Source organism: Phyllopteryx taeniolatus, chromosome 10, assembly GCF_024500385.1.
Source record: "Phyllopteryx taeniolatus isolate TA_2022b chromosome 10, UOR_Ptae_1.2, whole genome shotgun sequence".
Classification (NCBI taxonomy): Eukaryota; Metazoa; Chordata; class Actinopteri; order Syngnathiformes; family Syngnathidae; genus Phyllopteryx; species Phyllopteryx taeniolatus.
The window spans coordinates 18,952,225-18,977,401 of NC_084511.1; the positions used below are offsets into that span (position 1 = coordinate 18,952,225).

Genomic DNA, 25,177 nt, shown 5'->3' on the forward strand with positions numbered 1-25,177 from the left:
CATACACTTCCATCACTTTATAGAAAGTATTATACTGCTCCCTAGTGGCAGCTGTTAAACTACAGTCAAAAGCTGAAAGGTCTGTCAGATACGATTGCTTGATGTGACCATGGTTCTGCATCTAATTCCATCCATCCATCTTCTGTACCGCTTATCCACACTCAGGGCGCGGGCGTGCTGCAGCCTATCCCAGCTAACTTCGGGCGAGAGGCATGGTACACCCTGAACTGGTCGCCAGCCAATCGCAGGGCACATATAAACAAACAACCATTCGCACTCACACCTACGGACAATTTAAAGTCTTCAATTAACCTACCATGCATGTTTTTTGGGATGTGGGAGGAAACCGGAGTACCCGGAAAAAACCCACGCAGGCTCGGGGAGAACATGCAAACTCTACACAGGCGGGGCCGGGATTTTAACCTTGGTCCCCAGAACTGTGAGGCAGACATGCATGTTTTTTTGTTGTTGTTTTTTTTAACATACAGTATGTTTGAGGCCGAGTGTGTTTCAACATGTATTAACCCGCATGAAATGTCTCCTCTCCCAGGTACGACAGCGAGGGTCGCCTGACCAATGTGACATACCCCACGGGCATGGTGACGAGTCTCCATCGTGAGATTGAACGTTCTATCACCATCGATATCGAGAGCTCCAGCAGAGATGACGACGTGACTGTTATCACCAACCTGTCCTCTGTGGAAGCATCATACACTGTGGTACAAGGTACGACGATCTACACGCACAATGGAAATAATGCATTATGAACAGTGACTGTGAGGTCATAGGTCTGAATTGAAAAAGGAAGAAAAATGAATTAGGTGTTTTTAATATTCAGCCGGGATCATTCTGTGTATTACAGTGTCATCGCAGCGCCAAATTCATTAACTAGTGTGCAGTGCATCCTCTTCAACCCTCAACCTTTGTCCTCAGACGCAAGATACAAATAAAGCTCTCAGCCAGTTCCCATTATCCCTTAGGTTATTTGGTTTGGGTAGAGCTGAAGAACAAGGAGAGCAATTGTCACTTCCCCCTGTGACCAACGTGAGTGTTGTGACAGCAAACAGCGCTATGATGCTTTGAAGCCCTCAGGCTGAATAGGATTGAGATGTATTCAGTGATCCACCTGTGTTGTGGGAGGAAGAGCGTAGTGATGTTCACAGGTCTATAAGTCATTTCAGGTTTCCACCACGTTGCGTGGCTTTTCAGTGCAGCTCTCTGGTGACATACTTAACCATCTCCCATTCCTCTGCTCTTTCTCCTTCTCTTCATTAACTCCTGCACAGCGAATTCTCCTCAGCCCCCAATGTCTTATTTCTCTCTGTTTCACCCCTCCTCTGTCCCCGTTGCTGCTGTTTTATTACGAGCTTGTTCAAGCAGACGGTGCAGAAAAGATTTATCTAAGGGCTGTTGCTGCCAAGTCAGTGGGGGGAAAAAAACATTCACTTGTCTGTTTGAGGCATTGTTAAAATGCGCCTGGAGCTTTATTACAAATTGGTCTTATGGATTACTGTCATCTATGGTGGGGTTTCAAAGGGAAGCACCAGCTGATCCCTCTCACCTTTTATAAATGAAAAAGAACATGCTACCCCTTTCGTTTCCGCTAGATATTGTTGAGCCCAAAACAATTTTATCTCTCTTTCAGTCGCTTCACTGTGATTAAGATGTGTGTTTTCAGTCTTGGGAGGGAGAATTTAAGCTCAGCATTAGACGTGAGCTTATCTGATTCAATTCTTATGTTTGCCAGTGAGTCATTACACTGTGGAGATAAGGGCTGTAGAGGGCTGTAGAGAGATGTCAGTTTTTACTGTAGAGATTGTCAAAATAGGATCCAGAAAGATTAGTCATAAATATGTAGCAGGCAAGATTTTTTCACACAAAATTAACATGTACTGTATGTGTTTGGAGTTCTGTTAGTTTTGTGGAATTGATTGCTGTTACATATTACTCCAGATGATAAAACAAAGAATAATGTCACCCAAAAAAAGCAGAAAATTAACAGGCAAGGATGAATGGACAAAAGGCAAGTATTAGGCATTTACAAGAAAAAAAAAAAAAAATATATATATATATATATATATATATATATAATACATTACATTTCTATTCTATTACATTTGTGTCTTTTAGTGCAAATTATGGAATTGGGAAACACAGTTAAAGTTGACTAGGTCGCTTCTGATTTTGCGTCTGCTTTTTACAAACGTAAAGTAATGCTACCACGGGTTTTGTTTACCTGTTAGTGATATTCAGTACTATATCCTTTGATGTGTCATATCCTTCAGTGGATTCACTGCATTATGGTCAGGCAATCTATCTTGACATCTGTACATTGTTTTCCCTCTAAAGACCAGGTAAGGAATAATTACCAGATGTGCAACAATGGGACCCTGAGAGTGATGTATGCCAATGGAATGGGGATAAGTTTTCACACAGAGCCCCACATCCTGGCAGGGTATGTCAGCCCTACTATTGGCCGCAGGAATATAACGCTTCCTACAGACAATGGCCTAAATTCCATTGAATGGCGTCTGCGTAAGGAGCAGACCAAAGGAAAAATTACAGTGTTTGGCAGGAAGCTAAGGGTGAGTTGATCAGACCAACAATCCTTTCATAAAACAGTTAAAATACCTATTTCCGAGTGAAAATGTCAAACTAAGCTTTGTAAATGTGTATCTTTCTCCAGGCACATAGTCGCAACCTCCTCTCCATTGACTTTGATCGTAACACGCGCACAGAGAAGATTTACGATGATCACCGCAAGTTTACACTGCGCATCATGTACGATGCTCAGGGCCGGCCGGCTATGTGGTTGCCTAGCAGCAGCCTGGCAGTGGTCAATGTGTCCTATTCATCCACTGGTCAGCTTGTTGGCCTGCAGAGGGGGGGCATGAGTGAGAGAACTGAGTTTGATCCCCATGGACGCATCCTGTCTCGCTCTTTTGTGGATGGGAAGGTTTGGAGTTACAGTTACCTTGATAAAGTAAGTACAGTTATCACATTTATTACATTATGCGGACAAATGCACCTATGCCAAAAGTCCCTTGAATTCTTGAATTCTCTGTGTCCAGTCCATGGTATTATTGCTGCAGAGCCAAAAGCAGTACATCTTTGAGTTTGATACCTCAAACCGGATCACAGCTGTCACCATGCCAAGCGTCGCCCGCCACACCATGTTCACACACGTATCCATCGGATACATCCGCAACACTTACAACCCACCGGAGAGCAATGCCTCCATCATCCACGACTTCACCGAAGACGGCAGGCCTCAGGCCACACATTACCTGGGCACCGGCCGGCGTGTCCTCTACAAATACGGCAAGCTGGCCAAGTTGGGCGAGATTGTGTATGACAGCACTGCTGTCACATTTGGCTACGATGAGACAGCAGGCGTGCTGAAGATGGTCAATCTACAGAGCGGTGGCTTCTCTTGTACCATCCGCTATCGTAAAATGGGCCCGCTCATCGACAAGCAAATCTATCGCTTCAGTGAGGAGGGGATGGTCAACGCAAGGTTCGATTACGCCTACCATGACAACAGCTTCCGAATTGCAAGCATGAAGCCAGTCATCAGTGAAACGCCTCTACCCGTGGACCTCTACAGATATGATGAAATCTCTGGCAAGGTGCACTCTTTGAGCATTAATATGCAGACTTTATAAGTGATTTTTAAGTACCAGTATGTTCCTTGGCTGGCATAAGACGTATACATTCTGCAAACCTTTCTGTCCTAGGTGGAACACTTTGGAAAGTTTGGAGTCATTTACTATGACATTAATCAGATCATCACCACAGCTGTTATGACGCTGAGTAAGCATTTCGACACCCACGGACGCATCAAGGAGGTCCAGTATGAGATCTTCCGTTCCCTCATGTACTGGATGACGGTGCAGTACGACAGCATGGGACGGGTGGTAAAAAGGGAGCTTAAAATCGGGCCCTATGCCAACACCACTCAGTATCGCTATGATTATGATGGAGACGGACAGCTCACTGGGGTCAAGGTGAATAATCCATGTGGAAGAGTTTATATCATGTAGATTTATGGTCTTTTATCAGACAGAGGACTGGTGAAGCTTGTTATATGACTTATTGACACTAACAGACTCTGGCCTTTCTGTTGTGTGTTATTTTTTTTTATTTTATTCAGGTGAACGACTGGTCAACATGGCGTTACAGCTATGACCTGAACGGTAACCTTCATCTGCTGAACCCTGGGAACAGCGCTCGGATCATGCCGCTGCGCTATGACCTCCGTGATCGCATCACACGGCTGGGAGATGTCCAGTACCGCCTGGACGAGGATGGTTACCTCAGCCAGCGCGGTTTTGACATGTTCGATTACAATTCAAAGGGTCAGCTCTTGAGGGCCTACAATCGGGGCCCTGGTGGCTGGAGTGTTGTTTATCACTACGATGGGTTGGGCCGCAGGGTCTCGACAAGGAACAGCCTTGGTCAGCACCTACAGTTCTTTTATGCTGATCTCAACCACCCAACTAGAGTGACACACATTTTCAACCACTCAAGTTCAGAAATCTCTTCACTCTACTATGACCTCCAGGTAGGTGTTTATTTGTACAGATGTTCACTACAAACATTTTGTTCATACAGACTTACAAGGCAATAGTTATTTAACTTTTACTGGTGCTGTAAGTAGTTATCTCACTTCTTAAACACCAATGACAATGGGAGGAAATGTTTGGGAATACAGATGTTTTTTTTTTCCAAGTTCACAAAAACGATTCATGAAATATAATCATTGCAGAATTCATAGTTACGCATGTTCACATGCACAAGGCAAAGGATAATAGCAACAAGGAATTAGACTAAACAACGGTGTTGTGCCAAATCACTATTTTAATTTTCTTTCTTTTAATGGGCACTATAAAGTTTATGTTGGAACTGAAAAATATTAGTTCTCACACAGTTTTGACTACATCAGGGTAAGCAGAGAGGTGGATTAAGTTATGCAGTCATTACCTACTGCCTACCATTGAAGTTTATGGGGCCAATCTTATGGCCTGGCTTTGCTTAACTTGGTCCAGGCAAGGTTCAGCAACATTATGTTCTGAAAAAAGGAAGCCGACAATATATTTTAATAACAATGTGTGAATGCTGAAAGCATTTACACAATGAGCATATTTTGAGTGGTTCAGAGTTGTTTGTGGAACAGGAGATCACACACAGACATTGACCACCACAGAGTCCAAATCTTAACAGCTGGGATGTTGACAAGAATTTACAATTATAGTGTAAATGTGAGACATTGCATGAGCTTACAGAAATAATACCATAGCAAAATGTTGTATTTTTATTTTTCATTATTATACATAATGTTGTTAAATTTACAAGCTGCTCTGTATTGTAGTTGTACACCACACGTGTTGGCAAGGACTTGGCACCATAATTACATACTGTAAGCCGTGATGGGCCCCCTCCAATGACATTTTTTTTATCAACTATCGGGGGTGGGGCTCATCAAAAATGATTTGTCAATGGGGATCTTGGGGGTGACAGAACATTTATCAATCGAAAATTATGGAGCGTGGTTGAACTGTCCCGAATGAAAACAATTTGTTGACAGTAGGCATACAAGGAGATATGGGTTGTTTTTGTTTTGTTTTTTACTGTTTTAGTTTACTGTAACTTTAAAATGCTGTGTAGAGTTCTTAATTTAGTTCTTCTTTCATGCTTGAATAACAAATCTTGACTCTTGAATCCAAGAAAATATAAGAAGGTGTGGCCTTTATTTTGGGCACGGCTAATAATATATTTAAATTATCAGCATGTATTGTATGAATATCCTAACTTGGAAATGCAAATCACAGTGGAGCAATATGTTTATAGTAATGTGAAAACAAATCAATTTAAATTGTAATCTCTTTTGTTCAGGGCCATGTCTTTGCTATGGAGGTAAGCAGTGGAGAGGAATATTACATAGCATCTGACAACACCGGCACACCGTTGGCTGTTTTTAGCAGCAATGGACAGATGATCAAACAAGTAATGCAAATACAAAATTTATACCAGTACTATTTTTAACCTGTTTTCTGAGTATGCTCATACCAAACAAGCCAATGCTCTACTCACTCAGGTGCAGTACACAGCATATGGAGAGGTTTATTTGGACTCCAACCCAGAATTCCAGCTTGTGGTCGGATTTCATGGTGGTCTGTATGACGCCCTGACCAAGCTGGTCCACTTCACCCAGCGTGACTATGATGTCCTGGCTGGGCGCTGGACTTCACCTGACTACAGCATCTGGCCCAAGATTGGCAAAGATCCCGCTCCATTTAATCTATACATGTTCAAGAACAACAATCCCCTCAGTGACATGTTAGATGTAAAAAATTACGTCACAGGTAAGAAAGAATCTAGCATAGTATACTTTATGCAAGGGATTTACAGTGTTTTTTTTAAAGTACGAAAAAGCTGTTTACCATATCTTTAGTGAGTAAACAAAATCATCAGGTAACATTACATTATGCAACCATCTTGGGATGCTGCACGTTGAGTTGCATTAGTCACTAAAGAAAACAGTCTATATTTAAAATTCTACTGAAAATAAATGTAATCATTGGCTAGCCTGTGTAAATTTGCCATTCAGAAATGTAATTTATAATTTATCTGGTGCTGTAGATGTGAAGAGCTGGCTGGTGATGTTTGGCTTCCAACTTAGTAACATAATCCCAGGATTCCCTCGACACTCGCTCTACTTTGTGGAGCCACCGTACGAGCTGCAGGCTACCCAGCACTGTGAGAATGGACAGGTACTGAATGATACTGATGATGGCTGTGATATTCATTAAGCTTTTCATCAATTGATCTCACAATCTCTTTTTGTTTATATTGTGTAGCTAATCACTGGTGTGCAGCAGGCGGCGGAGCGTCACAACCAAGCATTCATGGCTCTAGAGGGTCGTCTTCTCAACAAGGAACGGCGTAGACGAAAGGACAAGCCCGGCCACTGGTTCGGCACCAGCACCCCCATCATAGGCCGTGGAGTGATGCTGGCCCTCAAGGAAGGCAGAGTGGTCGCTGGTGTGTCAGCTTTGGCCAGTGATGACAGCCGCAAAGTGGCTCTTGTGCTGAATGGCGCCCAGTACCTGGAAGGCACCCACTACACGCAGGACGGGAAGGACTGCCACTACTTTGTGAAAATTGGCTCCGCTGACAGCGACCTCTTGGCCTTGGGGCTTACGAATGGCCGCAAGTCACTGGAGAGCGGCATCAACGTGACAGTAAGCGGCCGCTCCAGGAGAGGGGTGACGGTGGAGTTTGCAGTGCCATCGTTTGTACTGAGCATTCGCTACGGGCTCTCTGCTGACGTGGTGGACGAGGAGAAGGTTAGACTGTTGGAGTTGGCTCGGCAGAGGGCCTTGGCGGGGGCCTGGTCCAAGGAACAGCAGAGGGCCAGAGACGGAAAAGGAGGCAGTCGCCTCTGGACTGAGGGAGAGCGACAACAGCTCCTAACAACAGGCAGAGTACAAGGCTATGATGGCTACTATGTACTTCCTGTTGAGCAGTATCCAGAACTGGCTGACAGCAGCAACAATATCCAGTTCCTTAGACAGAACGAGATGGGCAAGAGGTAACAGCCCACAATGCATCTGTCCTACTCATCCTAACCCCTTTTTCCCTTCCCAGCCTCCTCGACCCTTTTTCTCTGAAGATTTCATCAACAAATGGGGTTACTCATGGAACGCTGCAGGGACTTTTGAAAAGAGTGACAGAAAACTACTATTAATTTTACTGCCATAGGCAAAAAAAAAAAAAAAAAAGTAACATTTCTTTTAAGGAAAAAAAAACTGAATAAGTGAAAAGGCACTACTTAATAAATAAGAAGATTCCCCTTTTTAAAAAAGATGATTGCTATTTTCACCCATATTTTTTGGGTCACACTGATAGCGCCCATGAACATATGTGGAGCTCCGCTGGCTACTCTCTGTCTCTAATGGACGCTGAAGGCAAAAGGACAATATTATAGAGCACGCCAGTGTGTTGCCATGACAACAACACAACTAAGGGAGGAAACCAGTCACAGACAAGGCAATGTTAAAAAGTTTGTCCAGCACTATGAGTCGTCACCTTGTCTCAGGCCTCCCATTGTCCATCACTGAGCAGTCCTGTGCACATCCAAGCAAGCAAAAGAAAAGCTGAAGGCCTCCACGAACTGTTAATGGACCAGAAAGTACACCATAAAAAGCAAAATGAAAAAAGATGGCTATATTTGTGGACAGTGGCACCGACACAACATTGCTTTTTTTTAAACCAGGAAAATAAACATGCTACTGCATATGTGTCTAACTACACTAAATTTCAGGATGTTGCGTATTCCGTAGATGCTGTAGTTTTGTACGTTTCAGTCGCAGTAGGATTGTGAGACGTTCACCAAGGCACTTCTGTACAGAAGCCACCACTCACAATAAAACAGAAAACATGCTAAGATGGTATTTATTTTACATGACTATTTTTTTTAATTTATTTATTCTTAGAACTATATGACAATCATGAATGAGTCAGTTTAATTCAAAATGAATTTTATTGTATGAGTTCATTTTCTTTTGTAAATCATGTACGTATTCAATGTTCATTTTGTTTTTGTATTATTTTAGATTGCTACCAGGGCAAATAATAGTCACTCTCTAAAATAATAATTTATGTAATAAAGTGTTTAAAATGGTTTATACTCTAAATAAAAGTCTTTAAAACTGTGAAAATGATTTTTCAAAATATATTTCGATGTACAGTGTATAGACTTACCTTTATGCAGCACAGTAGAATATTGTTCAGAATATCGAGTTTTATATTTCTAAGAGGAAGTGGCTTGTAATGTGCAAAATCTTTGGCTGGTATTACTACTCTAGAGTTTTGTGGCACTCTGATATTGCATATCTAAAGCATTGGTCTGCAGTTTTTATGTTTGTTTGTTTTTCTTCATTTCTTTGTTTTTGGAAACAAAGATTTCTGACCTAGATCCCAACAGCAGTAGCAGTAATGGATCCTCCTCACTGTGAAGAGACTCGTGATGGATGTCAAATTGTACCAAATCAGTATTATCAAAGGATACCACGCTCACTAAAACGAGACTCTTCTGGGAACTAATGAATAAAACATGATTGTTTATTTCAACCCAACAATGTCTAGTTCACTTTCATCTAATGTTTTTATTTTTATTTTTTTGCACTACACAGTAAATATTCATGCTTTCCCCCTTTTCTTGCTAATTTCAACAGAGTCTACATACTTTGAAAAGCAAGTCGTATTTTAAAGCAATCCGAGCTGATGGTACCAGACAGTTCAACTGATTTTAACAGCTTGCTCTTTCATTGTTTATTGGAAATGTCCCTCACACAATATTTCTTTTTCATGTTGTGCTTTTAGGGGGGGAATAAACTACATAAGACAAACCAATGACATTGCTTACAATGATATTTGCAATTGGCTGGTTCGACCCAAAGTCAGCGAGGCTGGGCTTCAGCCAGAGCCAGCTCGCCTATTATGCAATACATTACAGTCAAATGCTCAGGGTGCCGTGACCTCCAGCGGGCGCCAGTTTTTACCATCAACTCGTAAAATAAATAAATAAAAAGCAATACCCAATTAACAGATCTGTCAAATATTACGGATCATCCGTATTTTGTTACAGAAATCACTGAACTAACTCGTTACACCTGTAACACTGATTGCTCTGGATTTTTAAAGAATATCTAGCTTCTGACGTTAACGGTGGCCAGGGACCAAAATGGTGCTGTGTCAGGCCACCAAGTCCCTTCAGACGCTGGCCAGTACAAATTTCATAAATTAATTTGATGAAATGACTTGATAGTGATGAAAAAAATGTCACATCCACGTCGAGCAGTCACCCAACCTCCCTGCTTTCCACTGTTCGTATGAGGAAACACATGGTGCGGCCAGCTGCCTACGAGCTATGGCTGGTTAGCTAACGTGGCTAAACACGATGTGGAGCTGTAGAGGCAGAAGAATATTTCGCATCTGATATCAACGCGGCATAAGTCCCTAATCATTACCTCCATGGTAGCAAATAAGCTACACTTCTGACAAGGTGTGATTCAGGGCTCTGTCTTGGGGCCCCTCCTCTTTATCATCCACATCCTACCTCTTGGCAATATACAATGCTTAACAAATGTATTAGACCAGCTTAACCCTATCCAAACTAAGGTTTATGCTACAAACAGCAACACAGGACACCTTCTGAAACCAGAAATAGTACTCACTGCATATGTGACATGACAACAGGGGCCTATAAGGTTGACAGTAGCCTATATTAATATACATCCATCCATTTTCTACACTGCTTATCCTCACTAGGGAGCGTGCTGGTGCCAATCCTAGTTGAGTCTGGGCGAGAGGCGGGGTACACCTTGAACTGGGCGCCAGCCAATCGCAGGGCACATATAGACAAACAACCATTCGCAGTCACATTCACACCTAAGGGCAATGTAGAGTATTCAGTTAACCTACCATGATTCGAACCCGGGACCTCAGAACTATATTAATATGAATATTTATAATATTAGAAAAGGTAACTGTATTAGTCCCACAAGGGGGAAATTAGAATAATTTCAGCAACAGTGGATGCAGGAATAAATAATTGCATGCAAGACATTTGTACAAGTACATTGCAGAAAATAGAAACCTTAACTATTGTCTGTGCATAAACTTTCCATTCCAATCTATCAGCAATGTTATTTGTATGTTTGTAAAATAGTACTGAGTTTTAATTTTGAGTTTTGAGATCTGATTAATCTTATTTTAATAGACTTTCTTTCTTTACAACGGTTGAAAACAGAATCAGTAAAGGCTAATTAATCCAGAGACAGATATTTTTGATGATGGCATGTTGAAATCTCATATCCTTGGATTCAGGCTGCAATTGCGTCTGCCATTACATGGTAGATGCGATAAATGCACTGAAATATGAAATATTGAAACAATAATTTATTAATGACTATGATTATAGAATAATGATTATGTTGTTCATTTGAACAATATTCAGAATTATTTTATCCTATTACCTAATTAACTGAAATAACTATCCTGTAGTAATCTTCTTGACAAAAATTTGGAAAATATGGAAATTCAGACAAATTGTTCTGGAAGTGAATTGTTAGAAGTTGACAGTTCTGAATTAATATTACTACAAATGATAACGTCTTATCTGTTATCGAATATTTGTAAAGATTAAACCGATTAAACACAGTCAGTGTCTACATTGGACTAGGGCAGGGGTCTGCAACCCACGGCTCCAGAGCCGCATGTGGCTCTTTCATCCTTCTGCTGTGGCCCTCTGTGCCTTTGAAAATAAATAATTAATATTGAATTAGAATGAAAATTATTTCTTTCATTTTTCAAATATAATTCTAAATTTGAAGATTATGTTGCTCTTGTTTTTTTGTCACTCAAAATATGAGTCACAAGCGCCGATGTGCAACACCTGACGCCGAGATATATTGAGCTATTTGACCCCTGGTTTGCAAACCATAAATGAATTAAAGACAAGGAATGTTTCTGGAGAAATCAACATTTAATGCTGCATAATCTAAATTAAAAACAAACATCACTCACAGATGATAGTTTACAATGTGTGTGAAAATGAAGGACACGTCTACCATACTGATGTGCCGACGCGGTATGTTGAGGTTCAGGAGCAAAAGTAAATATTTTAATTGGCTTTTATTTTCCAAATATATATTTTGCATTATTAAGTGATATAGTTATTTTTGTTGACAGTTGACTGCACACTCCACATACGCGATAAAATGATGACGGATCATAAAAGCCAATGGCATTTTTGGTTCGCTGCAGGTGAATATTTCAAGTTTGGCTTTTGATTTCATGAATACGAGGAGGACTCAAATAGACAATGAAATTAAAGTAATTTAAATTTGTCTAATAATTCATTACTTGTTCTGTGGAATAGGAGTGGGTAGAGTCTGGCGAGCGTAATACATTGTTTACTACAGAGAATTTGTTCGTTACCATCACCTGTGTTAGTAATATCAGAGTACAGTGGTGGTGGGATTTGGCATGTCCTTAGTTTAGATTGTGAGTGCTGTACATTTTGTGGATAAGGCCAGTTTTCTTTTAATAGTGGCGTTCTAGTTTTTTTTAGAATCATCTTTTATTGTCATGAACATGCATGCATGCACACGAAATTTGTTCTCTGCATTTAACCCATCACAGTGAACACATAGTGGAACACACTGGAGCAGGGGGCAGCTGAAGGACGTCCTTTAGCTTGCAGTTTACATAATTCTGGAGTGAACCAAGGAGCAGAGTGGTATTTTGATATTGTATCTGTTATTACAGTTGAAGAATCATTACCTATTCTAAATGTTTGGGGTTTTACGTGCTTAGTTATATATTAACAACTTACCAGGCACAGCAGATTTTACTTTTCATACTATATTTCAATGTTTATTGCTTAATTTGTTTTCTGAAATTCTGTAGCACTGGGTTTGGTGTGTTCATTGCAGTCTGTGTCCTAAAGGCAACTGAGAAATAGAGATCAAAGTATTAGGGAGTTCTATAAACTCTCCACAACCCAATATTTACCTTATGCACAGAAACATTTCATGTTGAGTAGGCAGGTAGGTGGGGTGTAAAATAATTTTTTTAATCATTAATTATGAACAGCTGAGTGAATCCACACATCTTGGCAGTGAGGGAAATAGTGATCTATGATCTTCGCTCTCCAATACGTGCACACTTTTCAGATATATGCTGCTTCCACCCACCCAATTAAAAACAAAGCATTTGACTTGATGGGAATAAATTATTTTAATGCAAGATTTTCATTTAAAGCAAACAGGCATGTAATGGGTCGTTAGTTTTATTGATCACAGCATGGTTTTTCATTTTCAGTTAAATGCCTAGTGCTTTAAAAAAAAATTAAAATAAAAAAAAAAAAGACAAGATTGCAGTGGAAAAAGTACTCGGATCAGCCAGGACAGCCCTCTAGTTAATATTAATCTGGTAAAAGTAGTGAAACGTAAATCACTGCCATCCTCAAAACAGTTTATTACTTGATTTCACTTGAAGACAATGTGAAAATCAAAATAAAAACATTCCAATTGTCAGCTCCTTACAGAACACCCTGCAGCTCCTTGGTAGAAAGGGGGTTACAGGTTTGTGGGAAAATGTATGAAATTAAAAGCTATCAAGATGAAGGAATATAGCTGCGAAAGCAAAAAGGTGGCTGAAAGAAACCTAGAAGAGTAGATGGAGTGGGAACATACCAAGAGGTAATCATCATAAAGTGCTTAAGACCCTCACATGAGATAAGCCTGAGTGCAACATACTGTGCGCCTGTGTTATATTGTCTGAACATTCTTTCATATGTGGCATAAGATGACTGCAAAATGACAGTGATGAGGGAGCAATTTACACTTCACCATTCTCTCAGTTAAAGACAATGTTTTGACTTTTTCAGAGCTTGCAAGCACAAACCTATAGCTCATTCACTGCCAGTCCTCCATGTTGACATGGATATTTTAATTCAACAGCCATCAATGGCAACTTAAAGTGGAAGTTTTTGTTTCAGTGTAAATACTGGAGATGGTTGTCTGTTAAAACAGGACATACACAGACGTCAATATTTATTCTGTATGTCACAACCAAAACATCACAGGTAGATCAGAGGACTGTTGTAGTGATGTGTGCTTGTAATGCTTCTCAAGAGTACATGCATTTATGTGGCTTTGGTTAAGACCGGGAGGCCAAGCTGATGTTGCCACTGTGTGCAGCGTTCTTTACAAAGTGACATCGCTGACTACCAAGCCAAGCATGTGTGTGACAACGTTGCCATGTTTTTTGCAGGTCTGTGTTATAACGATTGTTCTGACATGTTGTCATCTTTACACAAAACATTGAAGGAAAAAATTTAAATTAAAAACGACAGAAAGTTGGTTTTCCTATGAATGTATGCTCAGGGTAGGTAATGAAGCTCACAAGCTGCTACAAAGTTGCCCCTGATGATGGACAGTCACTCAGGCAGTTGGTGCTAAGGACTTAATGACATTAAGTGGGAAAGCAGCCGTACGGGACAAAGCAGACATTTTAGGCACAGTGATGAAAGAAATGAAAGCAATGTTAAAAAGGGGCACAAGATTTAAGGCCAACTGGATGGATGGGGAGAAGGGATGCTAGTGTTTTGAGGCACAGAAATAGTGGAGCGGGTAGTGTAATGAAGGTGCGGAGAAACATTATGTCAGCATGTCCCAGAGACAGCAGCAACATAGGGCTGTCCAGCAGGCTGTCAGGCACGTGTCTGAAGAGTTGTCTCTTCTTCTGTCCTCCACCATGTACACTGTGTGGAAAGAGGGAGAAGTTATTATTAAAATTTCCTTTAAAAAAAAAAACTATCATATCAAAGAGAATTGACAGAACTGACACAGCAAGTCTCAAGCGATGAGTTAATATGACCTTCCAATTTAGCTAATCAAGGGGGGATGTCTCCAAGGTAAAGGCAAACATTTTACAGTTAAGTCATACCAGCACTGCTCTGGGCTATTACTAGCCAGATCATTTGTTATCTTTCAGGATGGGGGTGGGATTAGGTTACCAATAGGTGTTACCAACTGTGTGACACAAAAACAAGTGAGAAAACAGGCTGTCTCCATCTCCGTGTTAGTGATTAATCCATTCATGTGGAGGGAGGGGAAACAGTCAGGCAGCTTTTGACAAGCAGTTACTTAAGTTTAAGTTACAATAGAATTTATAAACTTTGACAAACGATATGATCAGTTAATTAAAGTGCTTTATGCTTAATAAATCAACATCTCCAGCATATTGAGCCACTGATTGTGTAATAGTTCTGATCAGCCATAGTCATATCTTAAGATAGTTTGATCTTGGCACACGTCAATATTCTTCATCATTATAACGATCAAGTATACCATTTGATCGTCTGACAGTTACTTAATGTAATAAAATACCTGTACAGTACAGTACAAGAACTTAGTTGTGCTGAGAGATGAGATTTCAGAGTGTCTTTGAATGCATCGCTTTTCCGTTGCGTACGGGGGCTGGCTATGATGCTCACAGTGTCACAGTAACAGTGCTTTGTTACTTTTCAATAAATGTGAGAACAATGGACAAACGTGTCGTCATGTATCATTTGAAGACATTACAATACTTACTCAATACTCAAGCCCTATGAGCCAAATGTTCTGTGCGCCTTTTAACGCAAGTCGTTAGGAGCAGAGGAAGATGCTAGCAGTAGCAGCTAAATAACAGAAACTGAATCGTCGGTCCGGTACATTAACAAAGACAAAAAGAATATAACGGTGACAGCTTTAATCCTTTTACTGGCTATGCAGTACATTCAAAATCGGCATCACCTTCAACTTCAATTGTGAGTACATGTCGTCGTTTGTATTATGGCGGCACGGTGGACGACTGGTTAGAGCGTCTGCCTCACAGTTCTCAGGAGAGGGTTCAAATCCCTGGCCCCGCCTGTGTGGAGTTTGCATGTTCTCCCTGTGGGTTTTCTCCGGGCACTCCGGTTTCCTCCCACATCCCAAAAACATGCATTAATTGGAGACTCTAAATTGCCTGTAGGTGTGACTGTGAGTGTGAATGGTTGTTTGTTTGTATGTGCCCTGCGATTGGCTGGCAACCAGTTCAGGGTGTACCCCGCCTCCTGCCCGATGATAGCTGGGATAGGCTCCAGCACTCCCGCGACCCTAGGGAGAAGAAGCGGCTCAGAAAATGGATGGATGGATGTTTGTATTATGTATGTTTAAGAGTATATAAAGTGTTAAAGAGTACAGGAAATGTTTTTCAGAGTATAGTAGGGGTGAATAAGAGTGTGGGATAGATTAACAAGTGTGGGACTGGGGAGATTTATACAGCTTTGGCCACCACTTCTCAGAGTTCACCGAGTGCAGGGGTAATCCGGAACCTAGCCCCCGCAATAAATGAGGAATTACTGCATCGATACAGTGATGTAAGAAGTATTGTGATGCTATTCCCCCCATATCGCCCAGCCCTATCTGCATTGTTAGAATGTCAGTGAGAAATGAAGTATATTCATTATGTACACAGTCATAATCATGAATGCACTTGTACTAATAATTGGCATAATTTTTTTCGGCGTTTCGATTTTTGGCCTTGGTTTCGGACAATAATTTTCATTTCAGTGTAAAATGGGCCTTAATTAACAGATAACATGAACATAACATTGTAGCAGTTACTAAAAAAAATCCTCAATCATGATACTGCTTGTCTGTTCTAGCACCCACCTGTGTTTTTAGGAGGTTCCCCATACATAGGTCCAGGTGGGGGGCCACCCTGCCAGCCGTATTGTGGTTGTCCAGCATATCCTTGATAAGGTGGCTGTCCTGGCCCTGCATAGGGGCCTCCGGAACCCATTGGTCCAGGGGGGTAGCTTGGGTAACTTGGATTAGGCTGTTGCATGTTTACAGGGTACCCCTGTGGAGGATAACCCTGAGGTGGGTAGCCTTGAGGGTGCTGGCCCTGAGCTGGGTAGACTGGAGCCGACGGGCCTGGGTATGGGGGGGGTTGGTCTGGATTCATTTCTCAGCAATCACCTGGGGGAAAAAAAAACTACACTACTGTAATCCCTCGCTATATAGCAGTTCATTTATTGCAGATTAAGTGCATCTCAGATTTTTTTCTTAACGTGGGTCAGTGCAATTAATTACTTGCACATCTCCGATACAGTCAGCTTTATAGGCCAATTGATTTAAATGTGGCAGCAATGACTCAGATGGTCAATTGGGCTAATGTTCTTGGCACAAAAGAAACCTTATCCATTTAAAAACACAAGCCAGGGTTTTATGAAATAAATTTACAAATACCAACCTTAGCCTGACAAATAGTTAATGCACACAATATCGACAGGAACAAATGCAACAAGCAAAGTTTTGCTTGACTTTGTACAACTGCAGTACTATAGTTCAAAACATCACCACAATGAATTCTGGGTACCCCATAATGCATTTTGCTGACTACATTGCCAGGACTGTGAGTGTGAGGCGCAGTGCCAATGCTTAAAGGTTGCCACACACTGAGCAACACGGCTGAACCCGACTGAACTGTCACGCAGTGTGCATGGTTTGGAAACTGTTTTCATGAATGCCCGATCAGTCAGCCACTGGTTTTGCTGCGAAAATTTGGATCACCGGCGCACACCGCTCACAATGTCACAGATTACTAGGGTTGGGCATCGAGAACCAATTGGAACCGGAACTTACATTCCGGTTCTCCCACAATTGTTCAAATTTAAAAATTTTGGTTCGCAGCTTCGATGCCTAGTCCGCCAGAGTAAGAAGTGATGAAAACCAACGAAGAAGCGGCAAAAACCAACAAAGAAGAACGCGCACAAAGACGTGCTTGTGCCCAATGGCAGCGGCGAATAAAGTGTGTCTTAACTTTGTTAAAATTAATGACCAGTCGCCTCAGTGCAACACTTGAAATAAGATTATATTGTACAAAGGAGGCTTTCCCCATGTATAGTGTCTGATGCGCTCCGAGCCTCAGCCTATACAGCGCGGAGCTTCAGTCAAGTCAACTCTCAGTCAGTTGGGTGAGTGAAACAATAAAACGTCTATGCCAAGATTGAGACAGCTAAAAATGTAAACGGTTGGTTGCACTTTTGCACTGATGGCTTTTACCATTTATTTTAGTCTTCAAACCAACATAAGAACTGATGACAGAAAAAAAGTTTAATATTGAGCTAAAACGTCACCGTAGCAACTTTACATCACAATGAATTGAGACAAAATTCACAAACATTGTCTCACAGTAGGCGGCACGGTGTACGACTGGTTAGAGCGTCTGCCTCCCAGTTCTGAGGACCGGGGTTCAATCCCTGGCCCCACCTGTGTGGAGTTTGCATGTTCTCCCCGTGTCTGTGTGGGTTTGCTCCGGGCACTCCGGTTTCCTCCCACATCCCAAAAACATGTGTGGTAGGTTGATTGAAGACTCTAAATTGCCCGTAGGTGTGAATGTGAGTGCTAATGGTTGTTTGTTTGTGTGTGCCCTCCGATTGGCTGGCAACCAGTTCAGGGTGTACCCCGCCTCCTTCCGAAGATAGCTGGGATAGGCTCCAGCACTCCCGCGACCCTGGTGAGGATAAGCGGCTCAGAAAATGGATTGATGTCTCACAGTATCACAAACACTAACCTTATGCCTCATCGGTGGGTAAGGAAAGGAATCAATGTTTTATAGGATTTGGTTCCATCAATTTGGTTCCAACAAAAAAAAAAATAAAAAAAAAAAAAACACAGGGCCGTGTGTTTTTAGTGTTACTTTTCGTGCCAAAATGCTGACATTTTTTTTTTTTTTCTTAAAACATTTAATTTTAATGTTACAAGAACAACAAACTTGAAATTTATAATTACATTTGAAACTAAAACAGAAGTCAATTAAAAACAAATTTTAAATAACTACTATATTTTCCAAAGTCACATGGAGCCACAGCAGAAGGGAAAGAGACACACGTGGCTCCGGAGCCGTGGGTTGCAGACCCCTGAATTAACCTAAAAGGGACCTTTGAATAAACGTTGCTACAAGGTTGGAAGCACAGAATTGTCTTGGTAAGATAAATCATTAATATTCAAATGGCACATTTAGATCAACTTTGTTAACAACCGTCTGTTGATAGCAAAGCCCATAACAAACTGATAATCACGTTCTTGGTTGCAGTGGATCGTGTTGGACTTTAAGACAGATGCATTTGTGATTCATGTTTTTGTTTGCTGTAATTTGCCCTCTAGAGCCACACTAGGTAATGAATTCCTTGGGGCTCCTCTCTGAAAGCTACTAAAGTGACGCAACACTTTAGCACAACAGAGCATTAGCGGTTTTCATGGATCCATAATCCTGTTTCATGCCTGTTGTTGTCTCATAAAATATGCACAGCATATTCTACACAGTTGAAAAAGATGATTTTAAAGTGTGGAGGAATGTCTCGTGATCCAATTATCAATCACAACTCAGCAGATAAGCACCACCATCTTGCTGTTCACACAGACTTCACAAAAGGACGAGCTTATGTCAGTGTGCTGTGAGAGGCTAATGACATTTACCATGGGAAAGAGAGAAATGCTAAACCGACGTCGACTGATTTTTTGCATGGTCACACACAGTTTGAGACATCTGACGTGATGTGCGTCGAGTTAGATGTGCACAACCACTTTCACACATTCCAAGCAATGTCCTAATGTTAATTGCTCCACTGTAGACCTTGTGAGCAGTAAGTGTTTTTCCACAAAAGCTGTATTTCCAACAGGTTCAATTAAGTATTGACCGACCTACCCAACGAACCGGCTAAAGGCTGCTGGAACATCACAACTCTTGTTCAAGCCTTCTTGGCTGGATTCGCTCATGCAAAACCACCATAGCAACAGAAAATGAAAGACTCCTCTGTCACTCACTATATGTACACTATAAACACCAACGACTGCTTTCAGGTCAGCCTCTGTAGACGCATTCAATCTCCCCTCTACGGAAAAACGTAGCTCGAGTATTTCTCAACGGTTCACATGCAATACAAGTGGATACAGTATCTTTATTACAGATCTGTAATGGAAACGCAAACCCCTTGACTAGGGTCAAAGTATTGTGGAATTTAGTGTTAACAAAATCGAGTTGAGTTATGCATTTTCCATCATGAGAAATACTTCCCTGATTTTAGTTCCTCAATTTCTGCTTTTGTCAAAAATAATTGACCTTTTACCTCAAAATGTTCTTCGCGTTGCTGACAGATGGCGAGGCTTTGTAACTGTGGTAATAGTGCTCTGGGAGTAGGAGTCTTATAATTTGCTTTGTTTCACCTGAAGGCAATGAGATGTACATCCATGACAACATTTATCACAGTAAGCTCTGTATTAAAAATAGAAATCAATCTATCAATAATATTCAATCTTACATCAATGAGTTCTATTGTAGAGTCAATACAGTTCTTGATAATGTCAACAAAAGTATTAATGTGCTTTCAATACGGCATAGATTAACCTCATTCGGTTGTGGCTGTAAGTTTATGGTGAGACTGTTAAATAATATACATCTCTGTCCATTTGTTTTTTTCCCCCTCTTGTAAGGCAGCAATACTTGAGTGAGACCAGTGTTTCCACATCAATATCATGACGCTAATTAATAATCGTTTGATGTACTGAAAAAAATAATTAAAAATTAAAAAACATACATGGACATTTCACGTTTTGAAATCCTTTGACAGAACATCAAGATGTCGCTTTGGCATCTAAAGAAGTGCAAACAGAGGTTTAAGTTTGGCAGCCTTTGTTCGCTGCTTTCTCGGACCCATCTCAGGGCAAAGGTACATGTAAATGAAAACGCACTAAAGTGACGACTACAAATAGTTATAACAGAAACTAGCAAGCCTGACAGTACAGCAAATATTTGTTGCAATAAAACAGCCGACATTCAGCTCTAGGGTGAAAATTTCAATCAAGCTTGAATACTGCAGTAATCGTTCTCCATCCGCTAGATTTTTGTGTTATTTTATTTTTTTGTGCATTTCATCAGCGATTAACCACTTTAGTAATTTAGTCGTGTTTACCTGTAAACACAGTAATTGCAGTCCTATGAATGTACACTCAGTGGCAATCCGACATTATCATGATGTTGAGGGAACAATGCAAGTGCACCTGTAGGCCAAAAGCCCAACCCGCTCAGTAAACACACTGAAGCGCAATAACTCGGTTTAGAAACACTTGCGTATTTACTAAGCCTTACCTTAGAAGAAATAGTAGCTCAAATTGATTTGTATCTTTGAAGAAAACCAGTCCTTGTACGTTTGTTTTTGCCACCGCTGTGAAAAAACGTTTCTCTCCCACAGCGTCGAGTGCATCTAGCGGGACGTGACGTCACACAGAGGGGGGTGCTATTTGTGGGAAACTAAACACGTGATTGGCTATATCGACCATAGACATATGTACATAGACACACCTTTTTGAGCTGGTTATCTTGATACTTCAGCACATCTGCCATATTGTATGTGTCAAATCTGTACGTAAAATAATGCAGTAAATGTACTGAACTTCATAAAGCGCCTTAAAGCGTCTGTCATTCACCCATTCAACACAGACACTAATATATTTAGAAAGCAGATTAAAACCATCGCATGTCATTTTTAATGTGATATCATATAAATTTCAATATTTATCATCACAGTAAGTGTTACGTGATTTCAGGTTTTAACAGCTACCAATGTATGAAAGCACTGTTATTTGTGATGATGAATACTGAAATATAAATGAGCGTAAATATATAAAAATATTGTTTCAGTATTTATAGAATTTATATCAGAATATTACTAAATGCTAAATATTTAATCTGTGTGAGTAACAAGATCCGTAAATGTGATGTGTGGTTGGAGATTTATTATTTTCTTTCTTCTTCTTTTATTATTATTTTATTGTTTTACCTGCAGGACTTCATAGTATTAGCCACAAAGTCAGCCAATTCTATTAACACTTTCTTACCTGTGAAAGTTAGTGACCCATGAGATCTGACTGTAAACGGTTGGAAGACGTCTCCAAGGAGCTCACGGACTAAGACACTTCTCCAATTACTCCACATGCAGTACGGTGGCGACACGACGTACGACATTGTTAAATGGGCGACTATGTGCATATATATATATGACTGAGACCATAACTGCCCATCATTGTGCAATCAGAGATCACCAGAGAGACTTCCGGGAAAGGCCATCATCCTGATCATCTGACCTCATCAAAAGGCCTAGGTCACCAAGTCCACAAAAGATACTCAGCAAGTAATCTTAATGAGTTAATCATGAACAGGTGGAAAGTGGTTTGGACAGTCATATAATGTCTTAAAGGACTAAGCTACGACTACGTAAACGCGCGCGCACACACACATATATATTATATTTACACACACACGCACACCAGGATAATGTAGTTTTAATGTTTTCCAGTAGATGGAAGCATTCAGTAAACGCTACCTAAAAGGTTTAGTAAGCCTATTCCTATACATAAAGTCACTACTTATACTAAAGTTAGGAGATATTCGGCTTTCAGGGTCAAATTTCACGATTAACCTAAAATCTACTCGCTGTGACACTAGTTTGCAATAAACTCAGTCAGTGGCCCCTTCCCACCGAGAACATCCTGTTTGAAGCTTCACAGTGGCAATCTATTGTTGATCATTTGTTAGGGTCGCCTTGGTCAAAAATTAAAATGTGACCGACATGAAGAGGACTATTTAAATACCAAATGAATTGAACCAGGAAATGATAGATAGATAGATAGATAGATAGATAGATAGATAGATAGATAGATAGATAGATACATAGATAGATAGATAGATAGATAGATAGATTAGATAGACAGACAGACAGACAGACACAGACACAGACAGACAGACAGACAGATAGATAGATAGACACACAGTATCCCCTTACATCTTCACATACACGTTTTCATTGTTCATTAGCACAATTAATACATTAAAATATATGTATACTGCATCCGATTCCTTTTTGTAGAATAGTCTTTTTAACCCTGAAAATTTCAACATTTTGTGATCGCCTTGAACAGTGCTGTAAGTACTGTATAAATAAAACGTACTTATCTACCTACTTGTTTGTTGTTCTCGTCATATCATTAGCACAAAGTAAATAACACTTTTTCCTGGTTAGTCAGTTTTGAGACATTTATTGTCAATACACTGAAGTAAGTAAACATGCATGCTGTCACAATACAGCTCTATTTGTTTTTACCAACGATTACTGAGGTATGGTGTAATGCATTTGGGTTCTACACTTACTCTAGACACATATCATGTATAACACATATAGACTGTGGGACTTGCTTACATAAGGATGACGCATTGTGGCGACCCCTAAAGGGACAAGCCGAAAGGAAAAGAAAAAGAATCTAAGCTATGGTTGCAGACAGTAAAGGTTGACTGTGGACAATATGTTTTCTGGTGATACATGAAGCAATAGTCTGGCTGGCAACATCTGTTAAAACTCAGATCTGACACGTGCTATTAGGTTCATGGAGTGCTCCGCAACACACGAGGAAGTAAAATAAACATCACATGACTACAGTATAGTGTCACTTACACAACATTTCGATGAATATAATTAGATTAATGACAACAAATGTTGAGTTTTTGCACTGTACTGAGAGCAACATGTCATATTTTGACTCTGATTCAACTAAATGAGGTAAACAACATTTTATAGGTTTTGGTGTGGTACATGTTCTACATTGAGAGCTGTGTATAATATTTTGGTTATGACTGGTGAGTTACATCAGGGGCTCTCAAACTTTACGGTCGAGAGACCCCTTTCAGTTTTCCAATTTTTTCCAAAACCCCTCAAAATCTTAACACTAATTAAACATGTAAATTACCTTACCGTACCCCTATGATGATATTAAATGTGTTGTGTTTAGTGTCATCTATATGATACATACTGCATATAGGTCAAAGTTTAACGACGGAAGAAAGTCTTTTTAACAAGTGTATTTAAAAAATACAACTTTATTCTCATAATATAATGCCATTTATTCTGTAAAATATGCCGTTGTTCTCTAAAAATAGCACTATATTCTCAAGGAAAAAACTAATTTGTTCTCGAATTTTTTTTTTACTTTAGTCTGGAAAAAAATAGCCTTGTGTTCTAGAGAAATAGACCTTTATATAATAATAGACCTTTTGTTCTAAAATTACTTTTTACATGACAGGGATATCAGATTTATGTGATAGCTTGCATATTATATACATATAAATTAGAACTTTGAATTGACCCACAGTAGGGAGGAGTAGTTGGTTTATTATGTTTGTTTCATTGTACTGTAGGTATGAAATTATTGTAAGTGATATAACATAATTTGCTGCAAATTATTTTGCAAGCTACGACTCACAAACCCCCATGGGCCCCCATACTCCAGCTAAAGAACTATTGAGTTACTGTCCATGACACAGTCCAAAATACTATGAAAAGCTGAAATTACTGTAGGATTACACAATTTCAAAGTACAACCACAATGATAAAAAATATTGTGAATTGAATACTTCCCTGACAGTGTCAATTAAAACTGGGCATTACTATTACCTTTGTAGAGAATGACTATTTGACACATCTCTTGCATTGAATTATGTTGTACAAGTTTTGCTAATGTTGTGGTGCATGTGTACAGTGCACATACTGTATACATTAGTGGTAAGTGTGCCACTCCCACTCCCCATTCCACTCTATGTGACCAAGCAGGCCGTGTATTTGAGTATCTGTTTACATTGTCAGCAATGCTCCTTGAACAGCAGCAGCTGACAAAAATAGAGCCTTGTCGACCAGCCCCAGTCCAAGCAGACTTCCTATGCTGAAACTGGAGTGGGAGAGGAGGGAAGAGGGGGAGGTGGCAATGGAAAGAAGGGGATATTTTGACTGTGGAAAAGGGCAAAGGAGCAATTGAGTTAATTTTAAACTCAGAGGGAAGGTGGATCTGTCTCAAGTGAAGCTCTTTACTGTGATGCAATGACCAAACACCCAAAAACATTTTAATGCGCGTGTAACAGCCGAGTCATTGACTTCTTGGTTTCCCACAAGAAAGATGAGGAATTTTATGCAAGGAGTAAACAGAAACTTGTCCAGAAATTTACTGGCAATGCCATGTGTCTGTATTGGACTACAAACAAGTACATTACAGCAGACTGTCATATTTATTGTGTAATGCTGCTTATGTGAATGCATTTGTAATCATGGTTCAGCTTATTAAAATGATTGATTTAGCTGTGTAGCAATTTTTTTTTAAATATAAAATGCCACTGTATGTGTGTCATATAAACAGTGCAGTATACCAAATCAAAACTGAGCAATATTAAGTCAAATCAATTGGATGTATCAAATGTTGTAGCCGGTGGCTGCGAGTGTACACTCTGCATCTTTATGTATAATAATAATAATAATAATAATAATATCAATAACAAAAATAATCAACATCACAGTGGAATGATTGTTGAGAGCTGTGATTGCCAACTGGTGGGTCATGACCCAAAAGTGGGTCACAGACCCATTCTGGGTGGGTCGCAGACAGCTAGCAAAAAATTACATGTATACTTATTTTTATTTTTCTGCTATAGTACAGAGCTGTACAAAAATCCCACATAAAACATATTAGGTAAGCGA

General features: G+C 40.2%; 2 protein-coding genes and 1 long non-coding RNA gene across 29 annotated transcripts in view; 1 reads left to right on the top strand and 2 right to left on the bottom strand.

Annotated features, from left to right (window-relative positions):
- Positions 1 to 9,417, top strand: part of tenm2a (teneurin transmembrane protein 2a) — a 262,652-nt gene extending 253,235 nt beyond the window's left edge. For all 26 annotated transcript variants that reach the window (XM_061787016.1, XM_061787025.1, XM_061787022.1 and 23 more), the window contains 10 exons: positions 551 to 726; positions 2,350 to 2,585; positions 2,687 to 2,983; positions 3,072 to 3,629; positions 3,738 to 4,007; positions 4,154 to 4,564; positions 5,896 to 6,006; positions 6,098 to 6,365; positions 6,643 to 6,773; positions 6,861 to 9,417. In XM_061787016.1, the coding sequence (XP_061643000.1) occupies positions 551 to 726; positions 2,350 to 2,585; positions 2,687 to 2,983; positions 3,072 to 3,629; positions 3,738 to 4,007; positions 4,154 to 4,564; positions 5,896 to 6,006; positions 6,098 to 6,365; positions 6,643 to 6,773; positions 6,861 to 7,598 (3,196 nt within the window). In that variant the 3' untranslated portion in view covers positions 7,599 to 9,417. The remainder of the gene's footprint in view (positions 1 to 550; positions 727 to 2,349; positions 2,586 to 2,686; positions 2,984 to 3,071; positions 3,630 to 3,737; positions 4,008 to 4,153; positions 4,565 to 5,895; positions 6,007 to 6,097; positions 6,366 to 6,642; positions 6,774 to 6,860) is intronic.
- LOC133484456 (uncharacterized) lies at positions 4,553 to 6,246 on the bottom strand. The gene is made up of 2 exons (XR_009790401.1): positions 6,094 to 6,246; positions 4,553 to 5,071 (listed from the first exon to the last, which is right to left on the bottom strand). It is a non-coding gene; the product is annotated as an uncharacterized LOC133484456 (long non-coding RNA).
- A 3,371-nt stretch (positions 9,418 to 12,788) lies between the features above and the next one.
- LOC133484897 (cysteine-rich and transmembrane domain-containing protein 1-like) lies at positions 12,789 to 20,907 on the bottom strand. Of its 2 annotated transcripts, none has more exons than XM_061788078.1 (3): positions 20,752 to 20,907; positions 16,272 to 16,580; positions 12,789 to 14,335 (listed from the first exon to the last, which is right to left on the bottom strand). In XM_061788078.1, the coding sequence occupies exons 2-3, from the start codon at positions 16,564 to 16,566 to the stop codon at positions 14,232 to 14,234; spliced, it is 399 nt and encodes a 132-aa protein (XP_061644062.1). In that variant the 5' UTR covers positions 16,567 to 16,580; positions 20,752 to 20,907; the 3' UTR covers positions 12,789 to 14,231. The 2 variants fall into 2 exon arrangements, with proteins under 2 accessions (XP_061644062.1, XP_061644063.1); XM_061788079.1 differs by having other exon boundaries at positions 16,272 to 16,596; positions 20,752 to 20,905.
- Positions 20,908 to 25,177: the final 4,270 nt, after the last annotated feature.

What these genes read in the sequence shown, in the direction of transcription:
- LOC133484897 (XM_061788078.1), bottom strand. Translation starts at nt 16,566, where the DNA reads ATGAATCCAGACCAACCCCCCCCATACCCAGGCCCGTCGGCTCCAGTC. An exon ending in GGAACCTCCTAAAAACACAG is followed by an intron (nt 14,336 to 16,271) that starts GTGGGTGCTAGA and finishes CTTTCCACACAG; the next exon opens with TGTACATGGTGGAGGACAGA.